Source organism: Pholcus phalangioides, unplaced genomic scaffold (assembly GCF_987345545.1).
Source record: "Pholcus phalangioides strain wild (caught in Gottingen) unplaced genomic scaffold, Ppha-v1.0 ptg000008l_1, whole genome shotgun sequence".
Taxonomy (NCBI): domain Eukaryota; kingdom Metazoa; phylum Arthropoda; class Arachnida; order Araneae; family Pholcidae; genus Pholcus; species Pholcus phalangioides.
This window is the reverse complement of record NW_028301601.1, coordinates 39,734,623-39,758,489: the sequence shown is the minus strand read 5'-3', so window position 1 is coordinate 39,758,489 and position 23,867 is coordinate 39,734,623. Positions and strand designations below refer to the sequence as shown.

The 23,867-nt window shown below is 36.1% G+C and overlaps 1 protein-coding gene across 1 annotated transcript in view; it reads right to left on the bottom strand.

Annotated features, from left to right (window-relative positions):
- Positions 1-23,867, bottom strand: part of LOC149084293 (uncharacterized) — a 97,074-nt gene that overhangs the window by 22,699 nt on the left and 50,508 nt on the right. Inside the window, exon 3 of the mRNA XM_089234659.1 lies at positions 2,845-2,978. Within this exon, the coding sequence (XP_089090785.1) occupies positions 2,845-2,978 (134 nt within the window). The remainder of the gene's footprint in view (positions 1-2,844; positions 2,979-23,867) is intronic.

The following is a 23,867-nucleotide window of genomic DNA, read 5'->3' as shown; positions in this document are numbered from 1 at the left end:
GTATAAACTGTCCAAGTTCTAAAATTTTACTTTGAGAGAAGTGTAAGTTTCAGTGGTAAAATTTAGTCAGCTATGCCAAGGACTAAAGGTTCTGGAAGAAAACAGTCCATTGAATGGATTATGGTGAATAAAACTGATAACAAATATAACAAATGGCAAGTGACTTATGTAAGTTTTGCAATACCATAGTTAGTGCAAAAGTGGAAAGAATCCGTGCTCATGTGAATAAATGAAAGAAATCTGAAGTTCATTCTTGTTTTCATGTTCATCAAACACTGATGATAATGAACCTTCATGCAGTGAAGAGACATCTACTTCATTAAAAAAGAGCAACATCTTGAAGATGATGTTTCTACATGCGGAAGTTCAAATATTATTGTGGATGCTGGAACATATCAAAAACCAAAGGCCAATGGGACAATTTATTGTTAAAACAAGTGACTGCCAGAGGTTAGTTCTTGAAAAGTATCAAAATTTTTTTATGCTAATACTATACCTTTTAACATAGCTGACAGTGGTGCATTTAGAGAAATGGTAAATGCTTTGCATCCGGGTTATATCCCTCCTAATAGGAAGAAATTAGCTGGATCATTATTAGATGAGGCAGATAAAACTGTTGATATGCTAATGGCAGAGAAATTGAAAAATTCAACTATCACTCTGATGTTGGATGGTTGGTCAAATGAAAATGCTGACTCCATCATCGCAGTGTATCCACACTGGCTGGAGCACCCACTTAATAGATACTGTAGAATGTGGCTCTCACAAGAAAAAAAGCAGAATTCTGTGCAGAAATAGCTGAAAGGGCTATGGATACTATCAAGCAAGAGTATAATAGTGTTTTTGCTGATTTTTGCGATAACAAGAACAAAATGAAAAAAAATTGTGACATAATTGTCCAAAACCATCCACATGTCCATGCTTTTGGCTGTTCAGCCCATTTTATGAATCTTCATTCATCCATAATTACCAAAAATACACAGAAATATCCATTGAACATAAGGAAATTGGAAAAAGTATTGTGATGTTTTAGATAACATAGGATTAAGAGAATGTGTCAACTTGCAAGTGAAGTTAGAGTATTGTAAAGCCCTAGAGATAATTTACAAAGAGATAGCTGTACTCTTGGACAGACAGTAGAAATATGGCTAGATGTATTGGAAAGTAAAGAACTATCTTAGTATAAGGAGTGTGTTGCACATCGCTTTGAAAAAGCACTAACTCCATTTCCTTTCCTTGCAAATATGACTGATCTTGCTTTGAGAGGAAAAAGATTAATTAAGAAACAAGAAGCTTCTGCTGTACAATGGATCGAAAAACTAAATACAGAATTTGTTATTGCACTACAGATGATTCAAATACAAGACACAGATTTCTATCCAGGAACAATGTTTTCACAAAACGTGATAGTCAGTTGAAGCAAAAAAGTCGTGGAAAATCATGCATTGAAAGCAGAAAAACATATTTTAAGTGCAGACTTCTGTAAATTTTTTTGGAAGACCTGCATTCAATTACATCCACATCTGCATCAATTGAGCGTATTTTTTCTACTTTTTGACTAGTATGGTCAAAACTGAGAAACAAACTTGGATGTGAAAAAGCAAAGAAATTAGTGAAAGAGATCACTCAAATCAAAAGGTGTTATTGAAAAGGATTGAGTTAGAAAACATTCATGAAAATGTTTATTTTCTTTACTTGTAAAAAAAGGACAATGGTGGACAAAAACGTGTAATTTTTAATGAGTTTTCTAACTCCTATAACCTAAATAGCATTGAATACACAGATTTATTTGTGTATTTCTTTTGAGATAGAGTATGACAATGCAATAACATCATTAGAAAGTATACTGTTTGCAAGTAAATGCAGTTTTGAGGTGTAGTTTTTGTTGGTTTTTTTCATGGGTTTTTTCTGTGTTTTTTTGGGTTGGGCAAAATCAGACCAACCCTGGTTCGGATACAATTATGCAGAAATGGGTGTTTTTGTGTGTGAACAATTATTCCCTTGTTGTATGGTCAATTTTATTAATCAAATACATAGTTTAACGTGCACCAAAAATGTATATTTAGGCATAATGTAAAATGTACACATAAAGGATGTACATCAGGGTTTAAGATGGATAAAAAATTCCTTTTGCAAAAAAAACGAAAATGGGGAGAAAAGCTTTAGCAAAATGCTACAATGCTAATGTAATGATTGATGGTTGGATGTCTACTCCTTGCGTACCTCCTATATGCATTTTTGCAAAAGTGGCTACTACTTTTTTCGCATTCTACGATTTTCTTTTGAATTAAGTGAAAAATGTGACCGTAGCTTACCCTGATGTACACACATGTTTAAATTAGATATGTTGAGGTTTTGGAAATGACAAATTCTCAATTTTACCCATTTTGCCCAAAAAAACCCAGGTTTTTTTACCCATAAAACATGGGTTTTTTACAACCCTGTTTACAACAGATAGCAACAATACGATTAAATAATCAACATTTTTGGTTTACCCAAAATTCCAAAACGTCGATTATTTAATCATATTATCAAACCCAAAAGGTAATCCATTTTAAGATAGCAACAACTCTGAGGTCAAAAATAAGAAAATGGTGTACTAATGCAAACAACTCTGACATCAGACACTCCTTATTAATGACAACATTTCTTGAAGCGCTAGGAGGTTTTTTGTTTTCTGCCTTGAAAACAAGGCATGAGTGCTGAAAGATATGTTTATTTATTTTTTTTACTCTTTCTTTGCTTCACCCAAAGCAAGTTATTGATTTGTGATTTCAATCACATTCCATTGTACATATGATATCATTTAAATACAGAAAGATGGTCTTAAGTAGATATACTCACAATACACATTTGCTCTATGATTTTTCCTCTTTGCCAGAAGACAACAGCTGCAGCAGAAACATGACACCACCACTATGATAACAACTACAACAATTGCAATGACCAGTACACCAACAATGATTCCAATGGTATTTCTGAAATAAGTAAATTAGTAAATTTAAAATACATCACTATTGCTTGCAATGGGCATGAAAAAGTAATTTTAAACATTCCGTAGCCAGTCAATTTGCCGCAATCAACTTGTTGCGCCTCAATTTGTCGTGGTACAAATTTGTCGCGGTACAAGTTTGTCGCAGCTCCAATTTGTCATGGAACAAGTTTGTCGCAGTGTCAATTTGTCATGGAACAAGTTTGTCGCAGTGTCAATTCGTAGCTGTACAAGTTCATTGGAGGGTCAATTCGTAGCTGTACAAGTTTGTTGTAGGGTCAATTCGTCGCGGTACAAATTTGTCGCAGCTCTAATTCGTAGCTGTACAAGTTAGCCGCTGTGTCAATTCGTCATGACGTCAATTTATCGCAGAAACAATTCGTCGAACTGTCAATTCTTCACTGTACACGTTCCACGTGAGCTTGTATTTAGGTTTTTGTTTTACACGTGAAATAAGAAACATGAACAAAAATGTACACACAGTTTACTGAAAATAATTATTTTTTGTCACTGCGGAAAGGTCATAGAAATTAAAATTACAATATCAATTACATTGAAAAAATTTAACTGCATATAAAAATTTAATTATATTTGAAAATTCAGTTATAAAAATTTTGAAATGTTAAATAATTGATTTTTGCTGTGATAAAATTTCAATATCATGTGGAAAAGTTTCGGTTTGTATGATATTCCCCAAATTTCAGTGAGCCTATCTTTAACGATAAATTTCTATCTGCCCCATGGGCTCGAGAGTTTCTCCCCCTTCTGAGAGTCACCAACATTTCCCATTACAGTATCTCCATAAGAACCTGAAATATTTAATTAATTAATAATTCAATTAAATTAATATTTAACTTTCACCGTATAAGCCACACTTCCTGCTTCCTGTCAGGATTTCTATTTCTCGCAGTGAAGAGAGTTGGGTTACAGTGCTTATGAAAGACAATTTGATGAAGCTTTCATATTGCCCAAAGGATGAGCACTGACAAAGACCACGTAATCACCAATAAGAAAGATGACTATGAGTCAGTCACACAGATATAATATAACCATTAATCTAAAGTTTCTTATAGTCAGTCGCGTATCTTTGGCTGGCTTGTTTGAATATTTTCACATAGTTTTCATTAGCGTCTAAGCTTTTGGTACAAGGTTGGTGTGCTTGGTCTACATATTCCTGTTGGCAAAAACGTGGAATATTGCAAAACCGAACGTAGAAATGATATGTTGGTTTGCGTGTGTGTTTAAAAGTTTTTTCCCCCTTAATTCATGTTCCTAAATTAGAAAAATTTTTAATGCAATAAATGACTGAATGAATTAGCCTATAATTAATTTTCTTTAATTGCGTTTTTTTGTTGTGTCATAAAACAGAGATACAGATTATACGCGTATGACTAAAAATAATGTAGTACTTTTTAAATTAAATTGTTTGAATTGAAATATTCTATGTATCGTTAAAAAAAAGAAAAAATTATGGTTCAAAATAGCATCACTTATTATTCTATTAATCATCAGGCGTTTTATTGCGATATTCACATTAGATAAGTGTTTAAATAAAATGTTACTCAAAGGCACTGAAAATAAATAAAGGTTTAGATATTGTGGAGTGTTTATATGTATGATACAAAACTTTTTTCAAATTAAAATTATCCTGATAAATGTAGGCTAAAATCAGAGGCCGATTTATAGCTTTGCCAGCTGTGGGCTATTCAAACCTTGCCTCCCTTCTCCCTTTCTAATTCATGTTCTTGACCACCAATTACTCAATTTTGGTTACACCCTTTCACTTGAACTTATCTTGGGACAAAGACCGCATACCCCTTCCCCACCCAGGAAATATACCTCTGAATATAATCTTATATTGTCTGTTAATGTTAATTCACTTGTGTTGTAAGAAGAAATTTTTACTACTCATTGACTGGAGCCGTATGAGTGTCATGTACATGAAGTTACATACAATGGGCTAATTAAAAGTCTGATTTCATTCTTTTTACTCAAGAGTTGTTACTTTAGAGTTGAAAAAAAAATCAAAAATTGATTGATATTTGCAGTGGTGTCAGAGACAGGGATGCTGTGGGTGCCTAAGGTACTTTATGGAATGAGTATGAGCACTCACAGAAATGATTTAGAAATCGAAATTTCCTATGTATATATGTTCCTATATATATATTTTTGGGGGAAAAGGTAATCCCCATTCCAAATCTTTTTCTTGTTTTGTTTTTCCAACTCAAATAAATTTCCTTCAACTTTTAAAAGAAAGTTGTGAACTAGCAGTAATACCTGGCACTGCCCGGGTTTTCTTCATACTCTGGGAGCATTAAAACAGTGACAAGCCATTGCTTGGGAACCAAGGTAACAAAAGTAGGCATTCCAAAAATCATTGTTGCTGAACAGTTTTTTGACCCTTTCAGGCATTTGCCATAAGCTGGGACCTATTTGGTACGCATACAAAATTTTGCAAAGATCGGAATGGAATTGTAGATTTGTACAGAGAGCATACACACAGGAAATCAATTTTATATACATAGGTTTCGAGTTATTTGTCCCAATCTGTGAATAAAAGTTGAACTTTCTTTTATTTATCAAAAACAACTCTATGTGATGATAAGTGTGTAAACCACAGTACTCTCAGTGTAAACCTCAACTTTTTCAGTGAATTGGTTGATTTGTAATAAATTTGATAATTATTCTTGGCTTTGCTATTTATTCTTTGGAGATTCTGTCTTTGCGTGACGTCATTTTGTACTCTCGATAGGATAAGTGAATTCAAAGAAATCCAATCAAATGAACAAAAGTAGTTTTTAAAAAAAAAGATTTCTGTATTTTTTTTACCATTTTGCCAAAGTTCCGTACTTTAAGATAGAAATCTGTAGAAACTACCAAAATTTGGTAGAAGTTAGAAAGTATTCCCATACGCAGGAGGCGGAAAAGTGCATTGTATACTCATGAATTATTTGGAGGGAGGATCTCTGACCCTCAAAAAATTTATTTGGGGGGGGGGGGGGTCAAATGACCCCAGCCACAAGGTTACGTTGCCTATGGCCGAAGTGTCTGAATATTATCATAATAGTGCAAGATGATTTGAAATGTACATGACATTGCGAAAAAATAATTTAAAAATAAGACTTTTTACAGCTATTAAGTATAGAAACTTGGGCTGATATTACACTATAAAAGTTTAAATAAAATCCCTTATATAAAACTCAAAAATCGAACCAATAAAGTTCATAGGTTACATTCGAGCAAATGCAACCGATAATTTTATTGGTTGAATTTTTCAAGTATTATAAAACTTTCATAGTGTAATACTGGCCTTAGATATATTGTTGGTAAAAAATTCCTCAAAGATGTATTCTTTACATGGCAGATATATATTCAATAGTGAATTAGGGAAATTGTGCTTGGGGGTCATTGATCCTAATTTACTATCTTGGTGTGTTCCCAAACACTCCTTGCTGCGAGAAATTCCGCCAGAAAGCGGGAAGTGTGGCTGTAACGTATCGGGATCCGATCCCTCTACGTTAATGGTGATCTTGTCGTTATGTGGGAAATTCCTTCTTATTTTAGACAACAGGGACCTCTCAGTTACCGGAAACCACCCGAGGACCCGCTGGCAAACCGGTAAGGGCCAGAATGTTAGCTTAGTTCGGCAGTCGGCGCCTTTCGGCTGTCGAACGAGAACGGGCCAGAGGTTGGGCTACTTATGTCACGCATAAATTAATTTCCCTCATGACGACGATGTTGCTATTTTCGTGGAGGGGGTCTGGTTCAAAATTCTGTGTAGGTTGGGCGAGGCTTAAAGGTTCAGTTCATCCTGAAAAATATTTTTATTTCCATTAAGGGACCTCCCAGGGAAGTTATTGCAAGTCTCGTTATATGGAAAACATAAGAGTTGTAGAGAGATATAGATGGCTTTTTTTCTCAGCCAGAGATATCAAGGAAACAGTTATTTTCCGGATATTATGCTGAGGTGAGCTCGGAAAGAAAAGTCATCACGTCACCGCCGGGACTCGAACCCAGGCCCTCTTGCATACCGGGCAAGCATGCTACCATCTACACCACTGGAGACACATGAATCTGCCTTCCTAATTTCACGCACTGTGTCGTGAGGCGCTGAAGTAGTGGCATTAGTAGCCTCTCTTAACTTCAGGAAATGGCCCCCGGGTGGGACGGTTTAGAGAGATATAGATGGCTTTTTTCTCAGCCAGAGATATCAAGGAAACAGTTATTTTCCGGATATTATGCTGAGGTGAGCTCGGAAAGAAACGCGGAGACGTGATGACTTTTCTTTCCGAGCTCACCTCAGCATAATATCCGGAAAATAACTGTTTCCTTGATAAGAGTTGTACTCACTTGTTTTCGGCGGGGGGCTGCAGACCTCCGTTGGAACATTTCATTTTGTGTTATTTGTTTAATGTTTACATAGTTGGGAAAGTCTGATCAGCTCTCCGGATTGTGTCATGTTGGCAGATTTCCGATGTAATATTTTCTTTGTGATGTTTATTATCAGGGTCGTTTGGTTTAAACAACCAACATTGGTCAACAACACGTTGGTTTAAACCTTGGTTTTAACCAAGTGGTTTTTTTCAAAAAATCAAATAAAAGTTGCCTAAATATCATTTTTTTCCCTTGAAAAATATCATATTGGTTCATTATTAGCCAAAATGTTTCATTTTTACCACATTTTATATCCTTGGGGTACATTCTGATGGTATATCTTTAAATGACATCAGATTTTATAAGTGGTTTTTTTTAAAAAGTCTCATAAAAGTGGCCAGAATATATATTTTTAATATGAAGTATCTTAGTTATTTAAAGTTATATATAAAAGCCAAAATTTTTCATTCTTACAACATTTTCTAACCTTTGGCTACATTCTGATGCTCTATATATCTTTAGCAAATTCATGAATGACGATTGCATCACACATCTAAATGTAGTGGTGTATTATCTCACAGGGTTTCTTTTTCCCTTCACAAAGAAGCAGCTACAGTAGTGACACCATCATGCTAGGGGCAGGTGGTCCTATAATCCACTAAAGACACCAGCTGTCCTTAAAGGACAAAGACTAGTGTACTAGTGGTTAGATTACCTCACATACATTTTCATTTTCTTTCCCATAAGAAGTAGCACATCTCCTACTGTATATCTCCCAGTCTTAATATTCAATAGTTGTTTTTTTTATACTTTCACACACACACTGTTAAGCTCAGTTAATCAAGGTTCTATTGTATAGTAGTAACAGATTTATGAAAAATAATCAGCTATATACGGGGTGATTATAATTTAAGATTTGGTTCAAAAACTATACAATAAGTACTGATCAGAATGACTTGAAAATTTGCATGGATACTCCTGAAGCAATGGAAGTTTCTTTCGCAAAAGAAAAAAGTGCAAAATGTGCAAGTCGATGATGCTGTACTTGGCCAGCAGTATAAATCTATTTTGTGCAACCACATCATTTTGGCACTTCCACAGCATCAGTGTGTGGATAGAACATATTCTATCAAGATGCACATTGCAATACCAGCAAAGCAGCTGCTGAAGACCCATTTTGACAGGATGCACCTTAACCCTTGCAACTTCTGGCTGGGGGAGTACCTCAAAATGTTATAAACAGTGGTCAGATTGCAAACTTTAGTGAATTGCTATCTCCAGCACATCCCCTATATGTTAGGAGTTCCTTAGGAATATTAACGGGGGGGGGGGCGTGTTTGGTTTAATAAAGCTGAATTGCAAGCACATCCACATTATGACCATGGCATACTCCGATTCTGTTGTCGAACAAGAATTTTTGTGCTTTCAACCTCATAGCCAGAACACACGGTGGACAAAATATTTAACATTTCTTAAGTAAGGTGTTATTTGTACAATCACTTCGTTTTTTGTGATGTTTCCATGAATTATGAAATCGTGAAATGCTATAATTAAGGTATTATTCTGCCATGACTGGCTATCGTTTCTATTCTGCGAGCAAATTTCCCACATGTCGGATTTGTCATTAATTTGACATTTTTAAGTATTTTTTCCCCTTTATCAAATAAAATTGAATTTTTTCAGGAATACTCATGTCAATTTTCAAGTCATTCTGACAATTGTTCTTTTTTTACAGTGTTTTGAAATCAGAACCTTAGTTATAATCACCCTGTATATCGTAAATCATTGCTAATTAATCAGCATTATTTATGCTTCATTAAATACATTATATTCACCTAATTTTTATTACTTTTTGCAAAATAGCTTCCTAATTAACCCTTCGATGGGCAGCGCCGTATATATCCGCTCAAAAATGTTGTGGCGAATCTGGGCAGCGCCGTATATATCCGGCCGACCTGATCAGTTACCTTCCCCTACTTTCTTTGTGTAACTCTGTCGCCCCTGCTGTTGACGAGCTCCTCCTCCAGTATTCAGAAGAGATCATGACATTGTAGGATGCTCTATACAGCTACACAATACAGAAAGCACACGGTAACAATGCTATTATCCCTTGCATTGTAATTGCTATCTTGAGGTGCAAAGGGTTGTAGGGAAAGATAATTCTTGAAGATGTTTCTGTGGTCTGAAGTATTTTTTTTTTCAGTCCAAAAATAGAGTATCGCTTTTTTTCCCTTTCACTCAGTTATTTCTTCTATATTTGATTTTTTTTTTATTTTTTAAACTTTCGGGTGATGATTAGTTTAGAAATGGATATGATACAGAATTTATGTTTCAAAATAACTATGAACGTTAAACTAACACCTCTTGAGCTGAATTTTTTTTCGTAGTAAAGAAAGGATCCCCCACTCCTTCACCCTCTCATCATAAACTGACTTACTTTCCGCTAAACTATGCTATATAAAATTATCCGTGGTCAACTATGATACTGTAACTAAGCCATCCATCCTATATCTCTAACAGAATATAAACCATCCCCAAAAATTAAATCCTATTTCTGCATCTTCTGACTGTTTTAAATATAGTTTGTTTTTCCTCACACCTATAGTCGAATGGAAAAACTCTCTCCCCTCAACTATCATTGATCACAGTCTGTCACAATCAAACACATTCTTTTGTATCGGTCTCGACAAACAATATTGTATGAGTAAATGTAAGGAATTTCGCAATTTCAGCATTTCTTTATTTTTTCAACTACAATCTCTCGTTATTATCTATGCATATCATTTCCTCAATAACCTCACAGTCTATAAATCGAGTTTATTACACTGCTGATGTATTCCAAAAACATAGAAATTTTAGTATCCATTACACATCTTTCACGTTCTTTGCGAACTTGAATATTACCATAATTATTTTAAACTTCTGGAACTTTAGGTCGTACATTGCAGTCAGTTCTGTGAAGTTTTTGAAGTGACACTTTCCCAAGCCTGCACAATCTTCCAATCCTAACTTATCACATTCCTGAGTTAACGCAAAAGGGAAGGTCTAACCCCCCCCCCCCCCCATGAGCCAGTATAACAGTGTTATTTTGCAGGAAAAAACTTAACCCCCCCCCCAAGGAAATATTAAATTTTGAAACGCACCTCTCTCCCTCTGAGAAAATCCTGCCTACGCCTATGATCACATTCACCTCTTTGGTGTAGTCTTGTATGTTCTTTCTGTGATTGATAAATGTCAATATTGTGTTCAGAAAAGTGCTCTTGTAGCGAAACTGCGTGGATCACAGAATGCCCACTTACATGGGTTGTGATATAAGATGCAGTTCATTGGGAAATTCTGACGCTCTCAAAATAATAACATTTTGAAAGTACGATGAAACTTTTATGAAACGGCCGTTCGGTATTCCGAAAAAAAAGACCGTTTGTGAAGTTGATCACTGAATACAAGTTGGGCGATGGTAGAAAGAAGAATAAGGTGGAAAGCGTGTGGTGTGTCAAAATTTTGGATTTCATTGTCACAAAAGAAAAAAATCTCATGCTCAATATATTTACAATGCCCAAGAAACAGGTGCATATACTTTGGGCAGAGCATTGAATACCAGATTATCCAATCAATTCTTTAATCTGTATTATCAGAGATCTGTTTTTTCCTCGTAGTGAGTGCTACACTCAATGAAAAGGAAAAGCCTTGTGTTCGTTCTTTCCTCGCATTATTTTATTCTCTCACTGTTTTTATACTATATGTTTGCGTGCTAAAAAGTAAAGAAAGCTCCCACAAAGAGCAAAAACTTTCACGTCCTGTTTCTATTCAGTAAAGATCATTGGTGATCTGTCGTATTTATCCTGTGCCATGGGCGAAAATTTTTTAACTGTCTTATCAGCTAGGATCAATTGTATAGCATTAGCCTTTGTCATCTTATTTACAATTTTTTTAACCTGATAATGTCACAACTGAATAGGAAATTCGATTGAGCTGGAAAGGTATGTATACTGATGTCCGAAGATTATAAGGTTATATAAAGAGAACTAACTATATAAGGTGTTAATGCATTCAAATAAAACGAAGAAAAACTTGGTTTTTTTTCTTCAACTCTTACGGCCTAAGTTTGAAAGAAAAAACAGCTTGACAAATGTGACGGGACCACGGATCAGTCTGCATTAGGGAGTTAACTCAATTTTTTTGGAAGAGACTCTGTGAACACTCCTTCTTTTCAATCCCACCAGTGTCTCTTTTTACCCCCCCCCCCCAAAGGTAGGTTTTGCGGACGCCCATGGAAGAAAGCAAGCAGTTCATTCAAAATAAATTGGTTGTATTGACCAGAGCTGATCATAACTGAACGAGGCAGAACTAAATTCTAGGAAGAGGAAGAATTTCAAGAAAAAGACAAGAATTTCTCATTTGGTACCCGTGAAGTTATCTTTATCCGCCCATTAGTATAAGCCTCTTACCATCGTGGCTTGTTATAGCCAACATCAGAGGTAAACACAAATAAGCATTTGGTTGTTTCAAACAATGCTTGTCTCGTGATCTCACACATTCCTACTTTCCCACCTATTTCCTTTCTCCTCGCTCTTCTTTTCTACTTTTTGAGCCATGTGTGTTTCACAATGGTTTTTGATGATTCAGTATAACATTCATACTATTTGACAGGCGAGTAAAAGCAAACCCCCCATAAGTACAATAATACTGGCTCTATTGAGTGAAGATGAATTCGATGAGAGAAGTTAATATCAAGTTCGGAGAACGATTGCTCGTTTTCATCAGTTTCATCCAAATCTTAGGATGAACTCCAGAGTGTAAGAGACTAGTGCAGTCGTGTTGTATTGAAAATTCCACCACCACCTCGAGTACGCCATTTTAGTGGGAACCCAGGCATATAGGTCCCACTATACAACGTTTCAAATTCATTCAACTAGTTAAACCTTTTCTTCTTTTTTTTTTTATGAACCAGTTATTGAAAACATAGTAACGTAGATCAATGACTTTGCTACAGAATATATTCAACAAAATAATGTGGCACCAAAATCAAAGCGTGTTGGTGCGACACGAACAATCCAAAAAAAAATTCCAAGTTTCCAAGTGCTATATTCACAGAGATATTCAAATTCGAAAAGTGGAGGCAATTTGGGAAGAACAGAGTTAAAAGCGTGTGAAACCGTTTTCCCGCATTTAATGCTGTTCTTTTCCGAAATCTCCTCCGTTTTTCGAATTCGAATACCTCTGTGGATATAGCATTTAGAAACCATGAAATTGGACAACAACTTTCTAATTGAAAGCACGGAGGACGGTATGAAAATTTAAGTTTTTTTATTTTGCTACACACTGTATTTTCACTCTCAAAACTAGTACAGGGGAATTTTTGAACGCCTGCTGAGAGTTTTTTAAATTGAAATCATACCTCTACGACGGACGGTTGACGTAACTAGAATTTTTGCCACCCGGAGCCAACATTATTTTGCCACCGCCACAACTTTAAAATTTGATATACTTTTTTTAAAGGTGCTCTTGTTACCACCTAAAACTACCTCCCCCTAAATTTTGCCGCCCGGGCAGTTCACTCCCGCACCCCTCTAGTTCCGGTCCTGCTTACAGGACACCTAGTATAAAGAGTTGATGAAAACTAACTTGTATATTGAAAATAATTGGGGCAGCTTAAGACAAACATTTCACGAAACTTTGTCGAAGACAAAATTATCCACGAAAAAATTATTTCATTTGTATGGTAACTAATCAACTGTTAATTATTGATATTTTTTTTCAAAACATTTTACGGAAGTTTAAATATAGCGTACATATATGAATATTCGTATCATCGCATACTGAATACCAACAGATAAATTAATAGACTGACATTTATCCAGTAAACATTGAATGTCCACTATGTGTGTCATACAATAGAAATTGATTTTATATTGAGTATTCACGAAACTTTCAATTCAATCACCGTAAATTCTGGTAAGGATGTATAAGCCACATCTAGAAAGGAAAAACAAAAAGTTTTCGTGGAAAAATACCGTCGTCGAAGCCTCAAGTAAGACGCACATAATTTTCGTCAAAGAATTTTAAAAAAAATGATTAAAATTCTTCGTACGTTTCCACTTACGTTCTTTGATTTCTTTATTAATTTTTTTTACCATTACTTGATTAAAAAAAATAAATTAATAAACATTGAACGTTTTTCAGAAGTGAAAATTTATAGAATTTATTGGAATTCTCGAAGTTTTCATTATTTTCAATCGAATACTCTGTTATGAATGAAAAAACGTTGACGCTCGAGATTTTCATGTAATAATAATTATTTATGATTATCTTTCAATTAAAATAATGATCTTTTTGCATGAATCCAAAAATTAGAAAGAAATTGGTGAAAATGAAAATTTCTAATTTTTCTCCAAGAAATCAGGGAAAAATGATTTCCTAGGTTTCATAAACATTTAAACACTCAGTGAGGCCATTGTGGCTAACCTACAATAGGTCTATTCATGTTGTTGAGGTATTGTTGCGATGGGAGGATCCCCAACCACCGAAAATCCGGCTACCCGCTGGTGAGAATGGGGGAAAGCATCGTCTTTCCTGAACAGGCTCTGCCCATTTTCAAAGGATTTATCTGAATATGCGTAACTGTCGAAGGGTTAAGTATACTGAAAGTAACTAGGAGAAAAAACCTTTATATATTATATGATTAATAATAACATTAAAAGAATTTTCAAACACACAATGTTCCAAGTTAATCAAAAAATAATTAAATTTGAAAAGGTGGTTTTTGTTAAAATGTAATAAATATTTATTGATTAATTAGCATGGGAATAGTGTTAATTACATTAATAAACATTTTATTTTAGTTAATTATTGGAAGTTTGAATGATTTTTCAGAAATTTCATTGTTTTAATGTAATACAATTTAAAACAAAAAAACCGGTTTAAACCAAAAAAAACCTGGTTTAAACCAAAAAAACCCGGTTTTTGGTTTTTTTTCAAAAAAACGGTTTTTTTACCAACCCTGTTTATTATTCATTAACGCATGAGTATGCAAATGAGATATTTTTGTTGAGGCGAAAAGGCCTTGCGAGGATGTCTGGTCCTAAAATTTTATGAAATGGGTGTATAAATTCCTCCCTCTTTGGCTAACATGCCTCCTCTTCCTTTGTTCATTCAAACTAGAACCCTCTAGTTCAACCGAGAGGCCCCCTGGAGTTGATCCGGCCCTCAACCAAGAGGCCCCCTGGAATTGATCGACATGATCCGGTCTCCAACCGAGAGATCTCCGCTGGTACTGACTAGACTACACTACACTGCATCGAAGTGACTGTCAACCTCGGCTTCCCGACCGGCAAACAAGAGACTGGTTATTGACTGACCATAAACTGGTGAGAGGGTTCCTTTCTCATTATCGAATAGAGGGTTTTATGTCGAATAATCTTGTGTTAAAATTGTGTAACTAACGCCCGAACTTAAGAAATAATATTTTCATGAGAACGTTTAGTCGTGATAATTTTCCACTTGTCGTTTGCTATTACAATTACTGGATATTTTGAACCGGGCAAGCAACTCCCATAAGGGACATTGCATGGCTTATACCGTGAAAATTGAACTTAGAAAACTGAATTCTGCGACATATTTGTACCGCGGCGAACTGATTCTGCAACAAATTTGTACCACAACGAACTGATTCTGCAACAAATTTGTACCACAACGAACTGATTCTGCAACAAATTTGTACCACAACGAACTGATTCTGCAACAAACTTGTACCACGACAAACTGACACTAACAAATTCGTACCGTGACGAGTTTGTAGCAAGACGAATCAAACACATCTACATATGATTAAACATATTTATCAGGTTAACAAAAACTATTTGACAACATTGACAATAAGTTTTTGTCTGTTTTAGTACTGATTTAGTTTCTGAAGTATAAAACCTAACTCTGATGCCATATCATAAACTGAAGAGCCAAAAAAACTGGTACACCTGCCTAATATTGTGTAGGCCCCCGCGAGCCCGCAGAAGTGCCGCAACACGACGTGGCATGGACTCGACTAATGTCTGAAGAAGTGCTGGAGGTAATTGACACCAAGAATCCTGCAGGGCTGTTCATAAATCCGTAGGAGTAAGAGGGGGTGGAGATCTCTTCTGAACAGCACGTTGCAAGGCATCCCAGATATGTTCAATAATGTTCATGTCTGAGGATTTAGGTGGCCAGTCAGAAGAGTGTTCTTGGAGCCACTTTGTAGCAATTCTGGACGTGTGGGGTGTCGCATTGTCCTGCTGAAATTGTCCAAGTCTGTCGGAATGCACAATGGACATGAATGGGTGCAGGTGATCAGACAGAATACTTACGTACCTGTCAGAGTCGTATCTAGACGTATCAGGGGTCCCATATCACGCCAACTGCACACGCCCCATTACCATCACAGAGCCTCCACCAGCTTGAACAGTCCCCTGTTGACATGTAGAGTCCATGGATTCATGAGGTTGAATCCATACCCGTACACGTCCATCAGCTCGAAGCAATTGGAACCAAGACTCGTCAGACCAGGCAACGTGTTAACAGTCTAATGTCGGTGTTGCCGGGCCCAGGCGAGGCGTAAAGCTTTGTGTCGTGCAGTCATCAAGGGTACACGAGTGGGCCTTCGGCTCCGAAAGCCCATATCGATGATGTTTCGTTGAATGGTTCGCACGCTGACACTTGTTGATGGCCCAGCATTGACATCTGCAGCAATTTGCGGAAGGGTTACACGTCTGTCACATTTAATGATTCTCGTCAGTCGTTGTTGATCCTGTTCTTGCATGATCTTTTTCCGGCCGCAATGTTGTAGATTTAATAATTTACTGGATTCCCGATATTCACGGTACACTCGGGAAATGGTTGTATGTGAAAATCCAAATTTCATCGCTACCTCGGAGATGCTACGTCCCATCTCTCGTGCGCCGACTATAACACCACATTCAAACTCAGTTAAATCTCGATAACCTGCCATTGTAGCAGCAGTAACCGATCTAACAACTATGCCAGACACTTGTTGTGTTATATAGGCATTGCCGATCACAGCGCTGTACTCTGATTGGTTCCATATCTCTTTATTTGCATACGCATGCCTGTACCAGTTTATTTAGCTCTTCAGTTTATAAGTGGTTCTTTTTCAAAAAGTCTCATAAAAGTGGCCAGAATATATATATTTCATATGAAGTATCTTAGTTATTTAAAGTTATTATATACAAAATTTCTCATTCTTACAACATTTTCTAACCTTTGGCTACATTCTGATAGTCTATCTTTAGCAAATTCATGAATAAGGATTGTCAGTTGGGCCAGTTTTTTTGGCTCTTCAGTGTACATATTTTGAATAAGCAGCTCTATTCCAAATTGAACACAGGTAATCAGTAGCTTAGATTAAAATAAACCACAAAATTATATTTTATATGTTCTAGACTCTTATGTTGAAAAATTCAAAATGGCAAATTTTAATTAACATTTTGATTTATTTTTTGTAATAAATTAATGTTTAACAAAAAAAACATTGTAATATACAAAAATAAGTTTTTCATTATTTTATATACCTATTTGTGTTCAAAACATTATCAAAAGGCATTCATTTAGGTTTTTGACGGTTTGAACCGGTTTTTGACGGTTTAAATTTGTTTTTGACGCTTGTCATGTCAAAAACCAGTTTTTGATTGACGTCAAAACCCAACCTTGATTAAAATTATTAAGAGGAGTACACTGGGTAGTCATAAAAAATTTTGGATAATAAAGCAAGGGTGGCCTGCTACAACCATGAAAATGTTATACAAATACAACGCTACAACAAGCAAAATGCCCAACGAGGTGGCTGAGAATATTCAAATAATATAAATACACATGGTCATCGTATGTAGGGGAGTCATGCTTTAAAAAGTTTGGGAACCACAGCTGTAGAGTAATAATTTTCATCGGCCTGCAAAACGAAACTGAGTTCAAATATTTATGTTCATCTCAACTACTCAACTTAGCATTGGCTTGGCAATTCTGTTAATTTATAGATATGTCCTATTAAAAATAAGTATTTTGCACTTTATAAAACAGAATTAAACAATCATCATAACTGGCCTCAACTCTTTGGCTGCATAGATTATAGTTAAATTGAGATGCTCAAAACAAAAACTTCTCAAAAATATACATTTTTAGCATTGCTTAGTTATTTTGGAATAGGAGAAAAATCTCAAGGATTCATCAACATGGATAATAATTAATCCTATGTGTACACACTTCAAGTTCAACTAACTGACGAAAAACAATTTTTATTTTGAACAACCTAATACAATAACTAATTTGTCAAACGTGAACTATGGATATTTTTCGGTCAGACCGATTCATCAATGTAGCCTCTTTTTTCAGATCAGAACCAAGAAACCCTTGTTTTTCTCAGACTGGGGGAAGGGGGTCATAGGCGGAGACAGACTTGGAAGTCTGGGGGGGGGGGGCAAGGTCATCATTGCTGCTGGGGGGCACGACGATGATGATGTCAATTCATATATACATTAGATCTGCCCACTCCACTTTTAACGCTGGGCCTGCCACCCCCCCCGTAACGCCGCCCATGGGGGGAGGTTTGAAGGACAATGAGTAAAATCCTATGATTCAGTACGCACGTCAATCACCAGTCCCTCCTTTCTTGCCATATGGTTCCAATCGAACTGTAGATTGCAAATGGATGTTGTGTTGTTCTGAATAGACCAATTTACCATATCATTTAAAACTAAAGGAAAGAAAGAAAAAAAAAATTTTCTGAAGTATCTTATCTGTCACTACTAAAACATGCATTACTGAAATGACGAATAAAAATTAGACTCTTTTCAAATTAAGCACCATGGATGCATACTGAAAACCTAGACCGCAAGAATTTCTGCTGCTTGAACACCAAAATCTTGTTCATTCTGATATGGTAAAAAAAAAGTGCGTACAGAATATAATAAGGGTTTCCAGGAAAAAAAGTTAGCTTCTCACAGAATTTAAAGAAATGATTAAATTAAAAGCGAAATGCAAAAAACGAGAAAAATATAAATACCTTATTTACTTAAACAATTTCTCAGCATAATAGCATGTTAATAAATTAAAAATGTTTTTATCTGCTGTTTTCTGAGCCTGAAGAGTGTTACAATATTTTCTACACGAATCACGAGTCGCTTTCAGCATCTTAATGACAATTTTTTTCAAATTTTTCATGCCCTTGAACAAAAGATTTTGTGACTCTTATTCTTTTAAAGCATTGGATAGACAGATTTTTCACTGTTCAAACACACTTTTGTTAACACTGAATTCTCTTTCACTGTCTGCATTACCATGTGCGAAAGATAAAAAAGCCTTCACCAAAACTGGCAAAATTTTGAACTTTGGGCTGCTTTCAAGGTTACAAAGTTTGAATATGTCTGCTATCTATCTATTCTTTGAACTGATTTCACTTCTTGTAATTCTTTGCATTGTAGTGCAACCCATTCATTACTCCTAATTGATAGTTCTGTTGGTGATACAATGTTAAGTAACATCCTAGCAATACGTGAAGGAGTAATGTACCATCCCAGAAATGCATGAGGGAGTGCGAAAAACAAGAGAGGGTGCAAACATTTCATTCTCTCCAACATGTTTTGGAAAGGTAGGACATTTATATAGAATTGGTATCTCACAGAAGTTATGTATATATAAAATGAGCACATGCTCCTAGTACAAACTCCTTCCTTTGACTATTGTTAAGAGCATGCCCCTCCTTCACCAACGCAGGGGCGGACCGTGCGGCCATATTGGGCGCCGCTCTAAGAGGGGTGCCCAATGGAGTTTAAAGGGTGAAAAAAGTTTTGCCTATCAAAAAAAAAAAACGTTGTCAGTAAATAGGTTCTGCATGGGTAGAGATTTTTTCCTTGAGCTGGCCCTGTTCGCCATATCCTGATTTTCGCGATGTGAAATTGTCACGATCGGCAACCGCCGACGATAACCACACGACCGCATAGTGGCTAGACGACAAAACTATGGATATTTTAGCTGCAGTTTTTACAGATCCCGCTTTTTCCCAAAGATCTTCGAAAAATTTCGGTAATTTAAACGAGTAAACCAATCCCCTTTTCGATTCTTCGCAAAGGCGTGTGTGCAATCTTGCGGGAAATAAAGCGAATTCACACCGTAGATACGCTGTCTCTGAACGCAGGTTGGTAGCGGAGAAATTAAAGTTATTTTCAGTATATAACCCGCAGGAGAAAAAACGCTCTCCGAAATCGGAAAATTCGGCATATTCATTCAGTTACTTTAATAGCCCGCAGGTTATACCAGTACAGGACCGTTAATGGACTACTCCAAAGTAGTACAACTACTTTCCAAGGTCACGGGATGACGTGATTGTGGTAGATGGTGGGAAGTGAAAAAAATTGAAAGTTTCCCTTTCCATATCTTTTTCCTTGTCTCGGAAAGAACGCGTTCCGTGAACAAAATTTTCATGCGTCTTTTTCTTAAATTCTGGGTATTTGATGCACTACGTGCATTAGCGGTACCTCCGTGAACCACAAACAAGAATTGGCGCAAATGCGCAGGGATTCAGCGTCTTGGCGCACCATGTAGCAAGAGAACCGTTTCGGCGCAGTTTAGCGCAGCTCTTGAACCCCTGACATTTTTCGAAGCCCAATATTAGACGGTTGTCATGCTTAGGTGTCTGTCTAGATCAGGCATCTTCAATCCGTTGCTCGTGAGCACCATGGTGCTCCCCGAAGCACTCAGAGGGCTCTCAGCCACCTCGTTGGGCATTTTGCCTGTTGTGGCGTTGTATTTGTATGCTCATGCCCGATTTGGTGCTTGCGAGCACTTGATCAAAGTTTTATTTAAACACCTTGTGCAAAATGCATTCAATTATTAAAATCATCCGGATTTCATGCATTCGTATGTCAAACATGACGTAAACAACTTATCATCTTTTGATGATGGGTACAGGCAGTGCTTGCGACTGGAAAAAGGTTAAAGACCTCTGGTCTAGATCGCAAGTCTGTTACAGTATTCCAATGGTTCACTTTTGTCAGCTGCCTCCCTTGCATAATTCATGCTTCAACGGCAGCTTTCCAAGAAGCACTGTGGTGCTCTTTTAAATTCGGCCTGAAAGTTATATCGCAACACAATTAATGGCGAATGAGTCCAATGTCAGTCTTCTTGAACTCTCTCGTTCTGTCGCATGCATAAGATTTTGTCGTTCACTACTGTTAGTCTGTAAAGAACGACGAGATCAAAATAAATAAAAAATAGACGATAGTTTTTAAAAAAAAATCTTTCGTGGGGGAGAACATTGGTGCTCTGCCACCTGTCCCTCACAAGGATGGGGCTGACAGGGATGCAGCCCTAAGGCCCGGGACAATCACCATCATTGTTTTTTCGTGCTATAAATTTACTACAGAGTCCCCTCAGTGAAATCTGACTTGCGGACCCGCCAAAGATCCAACAACCCTGCTCCATGATGTGGGGGAGGGGAAAGATCATGTCTTTTGTACGGAAAACCAATATTGTTCCCACGAGGACTACCTACTGCCATGGTCTATTACAATCCCCTCTCCTCCTCTAGGAATTATCACTGCTTTAGGGGGAATATTACAGATGTTAAAAGGTCCAGACAAGCAAAGAAAGAAAAGTTCTTTTTTGTTCATCCAGTCTAAACAGCTTTTTTGCCCCACCCATATAATGTCTGCCACGATGTAGGGTAGCTACATATTGGCATTGTTCTTTTCAGTTGCTACTTACCCATCTACATAGGCAGAGATAGACTTGGAAGTCTGGAGAGGGGGGCACGATGTCAATTTATACGCATATATACATCAGATCTTAGATCAGAGATCAGTCAACTTCACCTTTGACGCTGGGGGGGGGGGGGGGCAATGCTCCCCCCCCCGTATCTCCGCTCATGCCCATCTATCCCTCCGGGACAAATAAAGAGAATAAAAGAAATATTGAATGCCACCATAGGCATAAACTTATTGAAATGTTGGGGGGCTCAGGTTTAAATAATGGAACCTTGTTTATACAACACGTTGTATAAATACGAAAACCGTATAACTGGAACTTTTTCAAAAATTACCCCTCCCCCCTTTATCCACGGACATTTCCCAAAAAATGTTATTGCAAAAACTCTATCGTTTTGATTAAAAAAATTATGCTTGAAAAGAAATACCATAACAAATAACAATTTTATGGTATTTATTTCAAGATTTAACAGAAAAAAAAAAGTGTTATTTAAACTTTATGTAAAACATCTATACTTGTTTGTTTTGCTTTTGGTTTCTATATCTAAGCGAAAAGTAAATGATGTATTGAGTTCCGTTGTTCAAAGATTTTTCTCTTAAAGAAAGAACTGATAGTGTACATATTTGCTATCAGCAGGGCTGGAACTAGAGGCAGTAGTGTATTTGCAGGGGGGCTAAGTGGACTACAGTCCAGGGCAGCAAATTTTAGAGAATAGAAGGAGAAGAGAAAAAAACAATTTCTTTTTAAATTCACGTTTCGTAAACATGTGAAAGCGCCATGTGTCATTTCTATCATAAATAACATATAATTATTAAACCAGATTGTTTATTTTTATTCATTTTTGTGTTTTTTTTTCCCACAGAGACAGCTGTTGAAGTAAAAAAAATATATGATTGTCTAACCTTCCTATTTACAGTGTTATTCATCGCACTTCCCAGCCGACCAAAAGAACATTTCAATAGCTCAATTTCAGCTTTCTTTGAAAGTAAAGACAGCATTTTACAACACAGGTTTTCTGAATACAAGGGGAAAAAATATCCTCTAATTTTAACGAAGCCTGCCATATGAGAAAAAATCTTCTGCAGCAAAGATGCTTTTATTGGCACCGGTCGGGTTTGGTGAGTCTTTGGGCTATGGTTGACCATCTGGGGAGATAGAAAAAGCGTTAAGTGAATCCAGAAAAACATCCGTTTATAGATACTAATTGGAACATAAAGAAATCATAGTACAGAATGGTAGTCGGGGTCACGCGATTTGGTCCTAAGGACAGCTCTCCTCATGACATTTCCTAAAAAAAGTGGGACAAATGTGGAGCTTGGCAGAACCCAAATTTTTATGAATTGTGCACAGTATTACAAAACTACAAAACGACATTCAATTATAAATGCAAGATTACCAACAAAATGGAAAAAAGCTCATCTCCATTTTAAACTTACTTTCTTGATGAAAACAAAAGTAAATATCAAATATAGCTACCATTTCTGATAAGTTCATGATTTGTATTTTCTGAGTTTATTTCTGAATTTATGAACAATCGCCACAATTCAATCTTAGGTAATATGGAATCCTCTGTAATACTTGCATTCAACAAGGTGCGAGACTCATATTTTTTTTACGTGATACATCGATAAATGGAGTAAAAAAAGAATAGTTATTGTATTTTATATATATATTTACTGTTATTTATTGAAATAAGACTTGATGTTCTATGCCTATGTTTATAGTGTAGTGAAAATACAGCAAATTATCTCAATATTGACGCATTATCTCAATATTGACGAAAATAGACGTAGCAGTTAAAATACTGCATATATGCAAAAAGCACTATGTTATATTAATCCCCTTATTTCATGGAACAAGCATCACGTTGTATACGTTTTGAAAAACATGATTTTAGAGACTGGTGGTGAGAGAGATGCGATGCATATGTTCATTTTCGTTTCAAAAACCCTATTTCCAAGAGATTTGCCTATTGAATTACATTATATTCAACTCTCAATTGACAGAGTAGCATTTTTAAAATTGGCAAGCATTTGACAAGTACTACTGAGCATTTAGCAAGCATTTTCAAAATTAAAAATAACCATTTAATGAATTTTATATCAGAAATGTGTGGCGGATGCGGGCCTTATGTTAAGTTCATAAACTAAATGTCATTCATATATTTATGTTTATTTTTTTCCGATACAGTGACACGTAGGTTCATGTGGTGCTTATTCCAAGAAATACGGTACTGTGTTAAAATAAATGCACCGTGATAAAAAAACATACGCAATGAAATATAAAAACAAAAGACCACAATAAAATATATACAAATTAAACACCACAATAGGCAAAATGCCTAACGAGGTGGCTGAGAAAAAGATGCCCATAACAAATATGGATGACATATATTTAAAAAATACAGCAACCCAATTAAAAATGCAATTACAAACAATATATATGTGCATGATGAAATATACAATGCCCATAAAAAATACTTATGGTTGCCTAATTCTAAGTATGGATAGCTTCTCGATTTACCGCAACATGTTTATCGTATTTCTTTTTAAACGTGTCAATTTTGTTGAAATTTACTGCCTCCAGGGGTAAGCTATTCCATTTATTAACAACCCAATTAGAGAAAAATTCCCTGCGACACCATAACCTAGAATTGTCTCTTACCAATTGATTCTGGTGTCCCCTTGTAAAAGCAGTTGATTAACGGTGTACCATACCACGGTCCATCCTATCCATCTCGTTAAAAATTCTG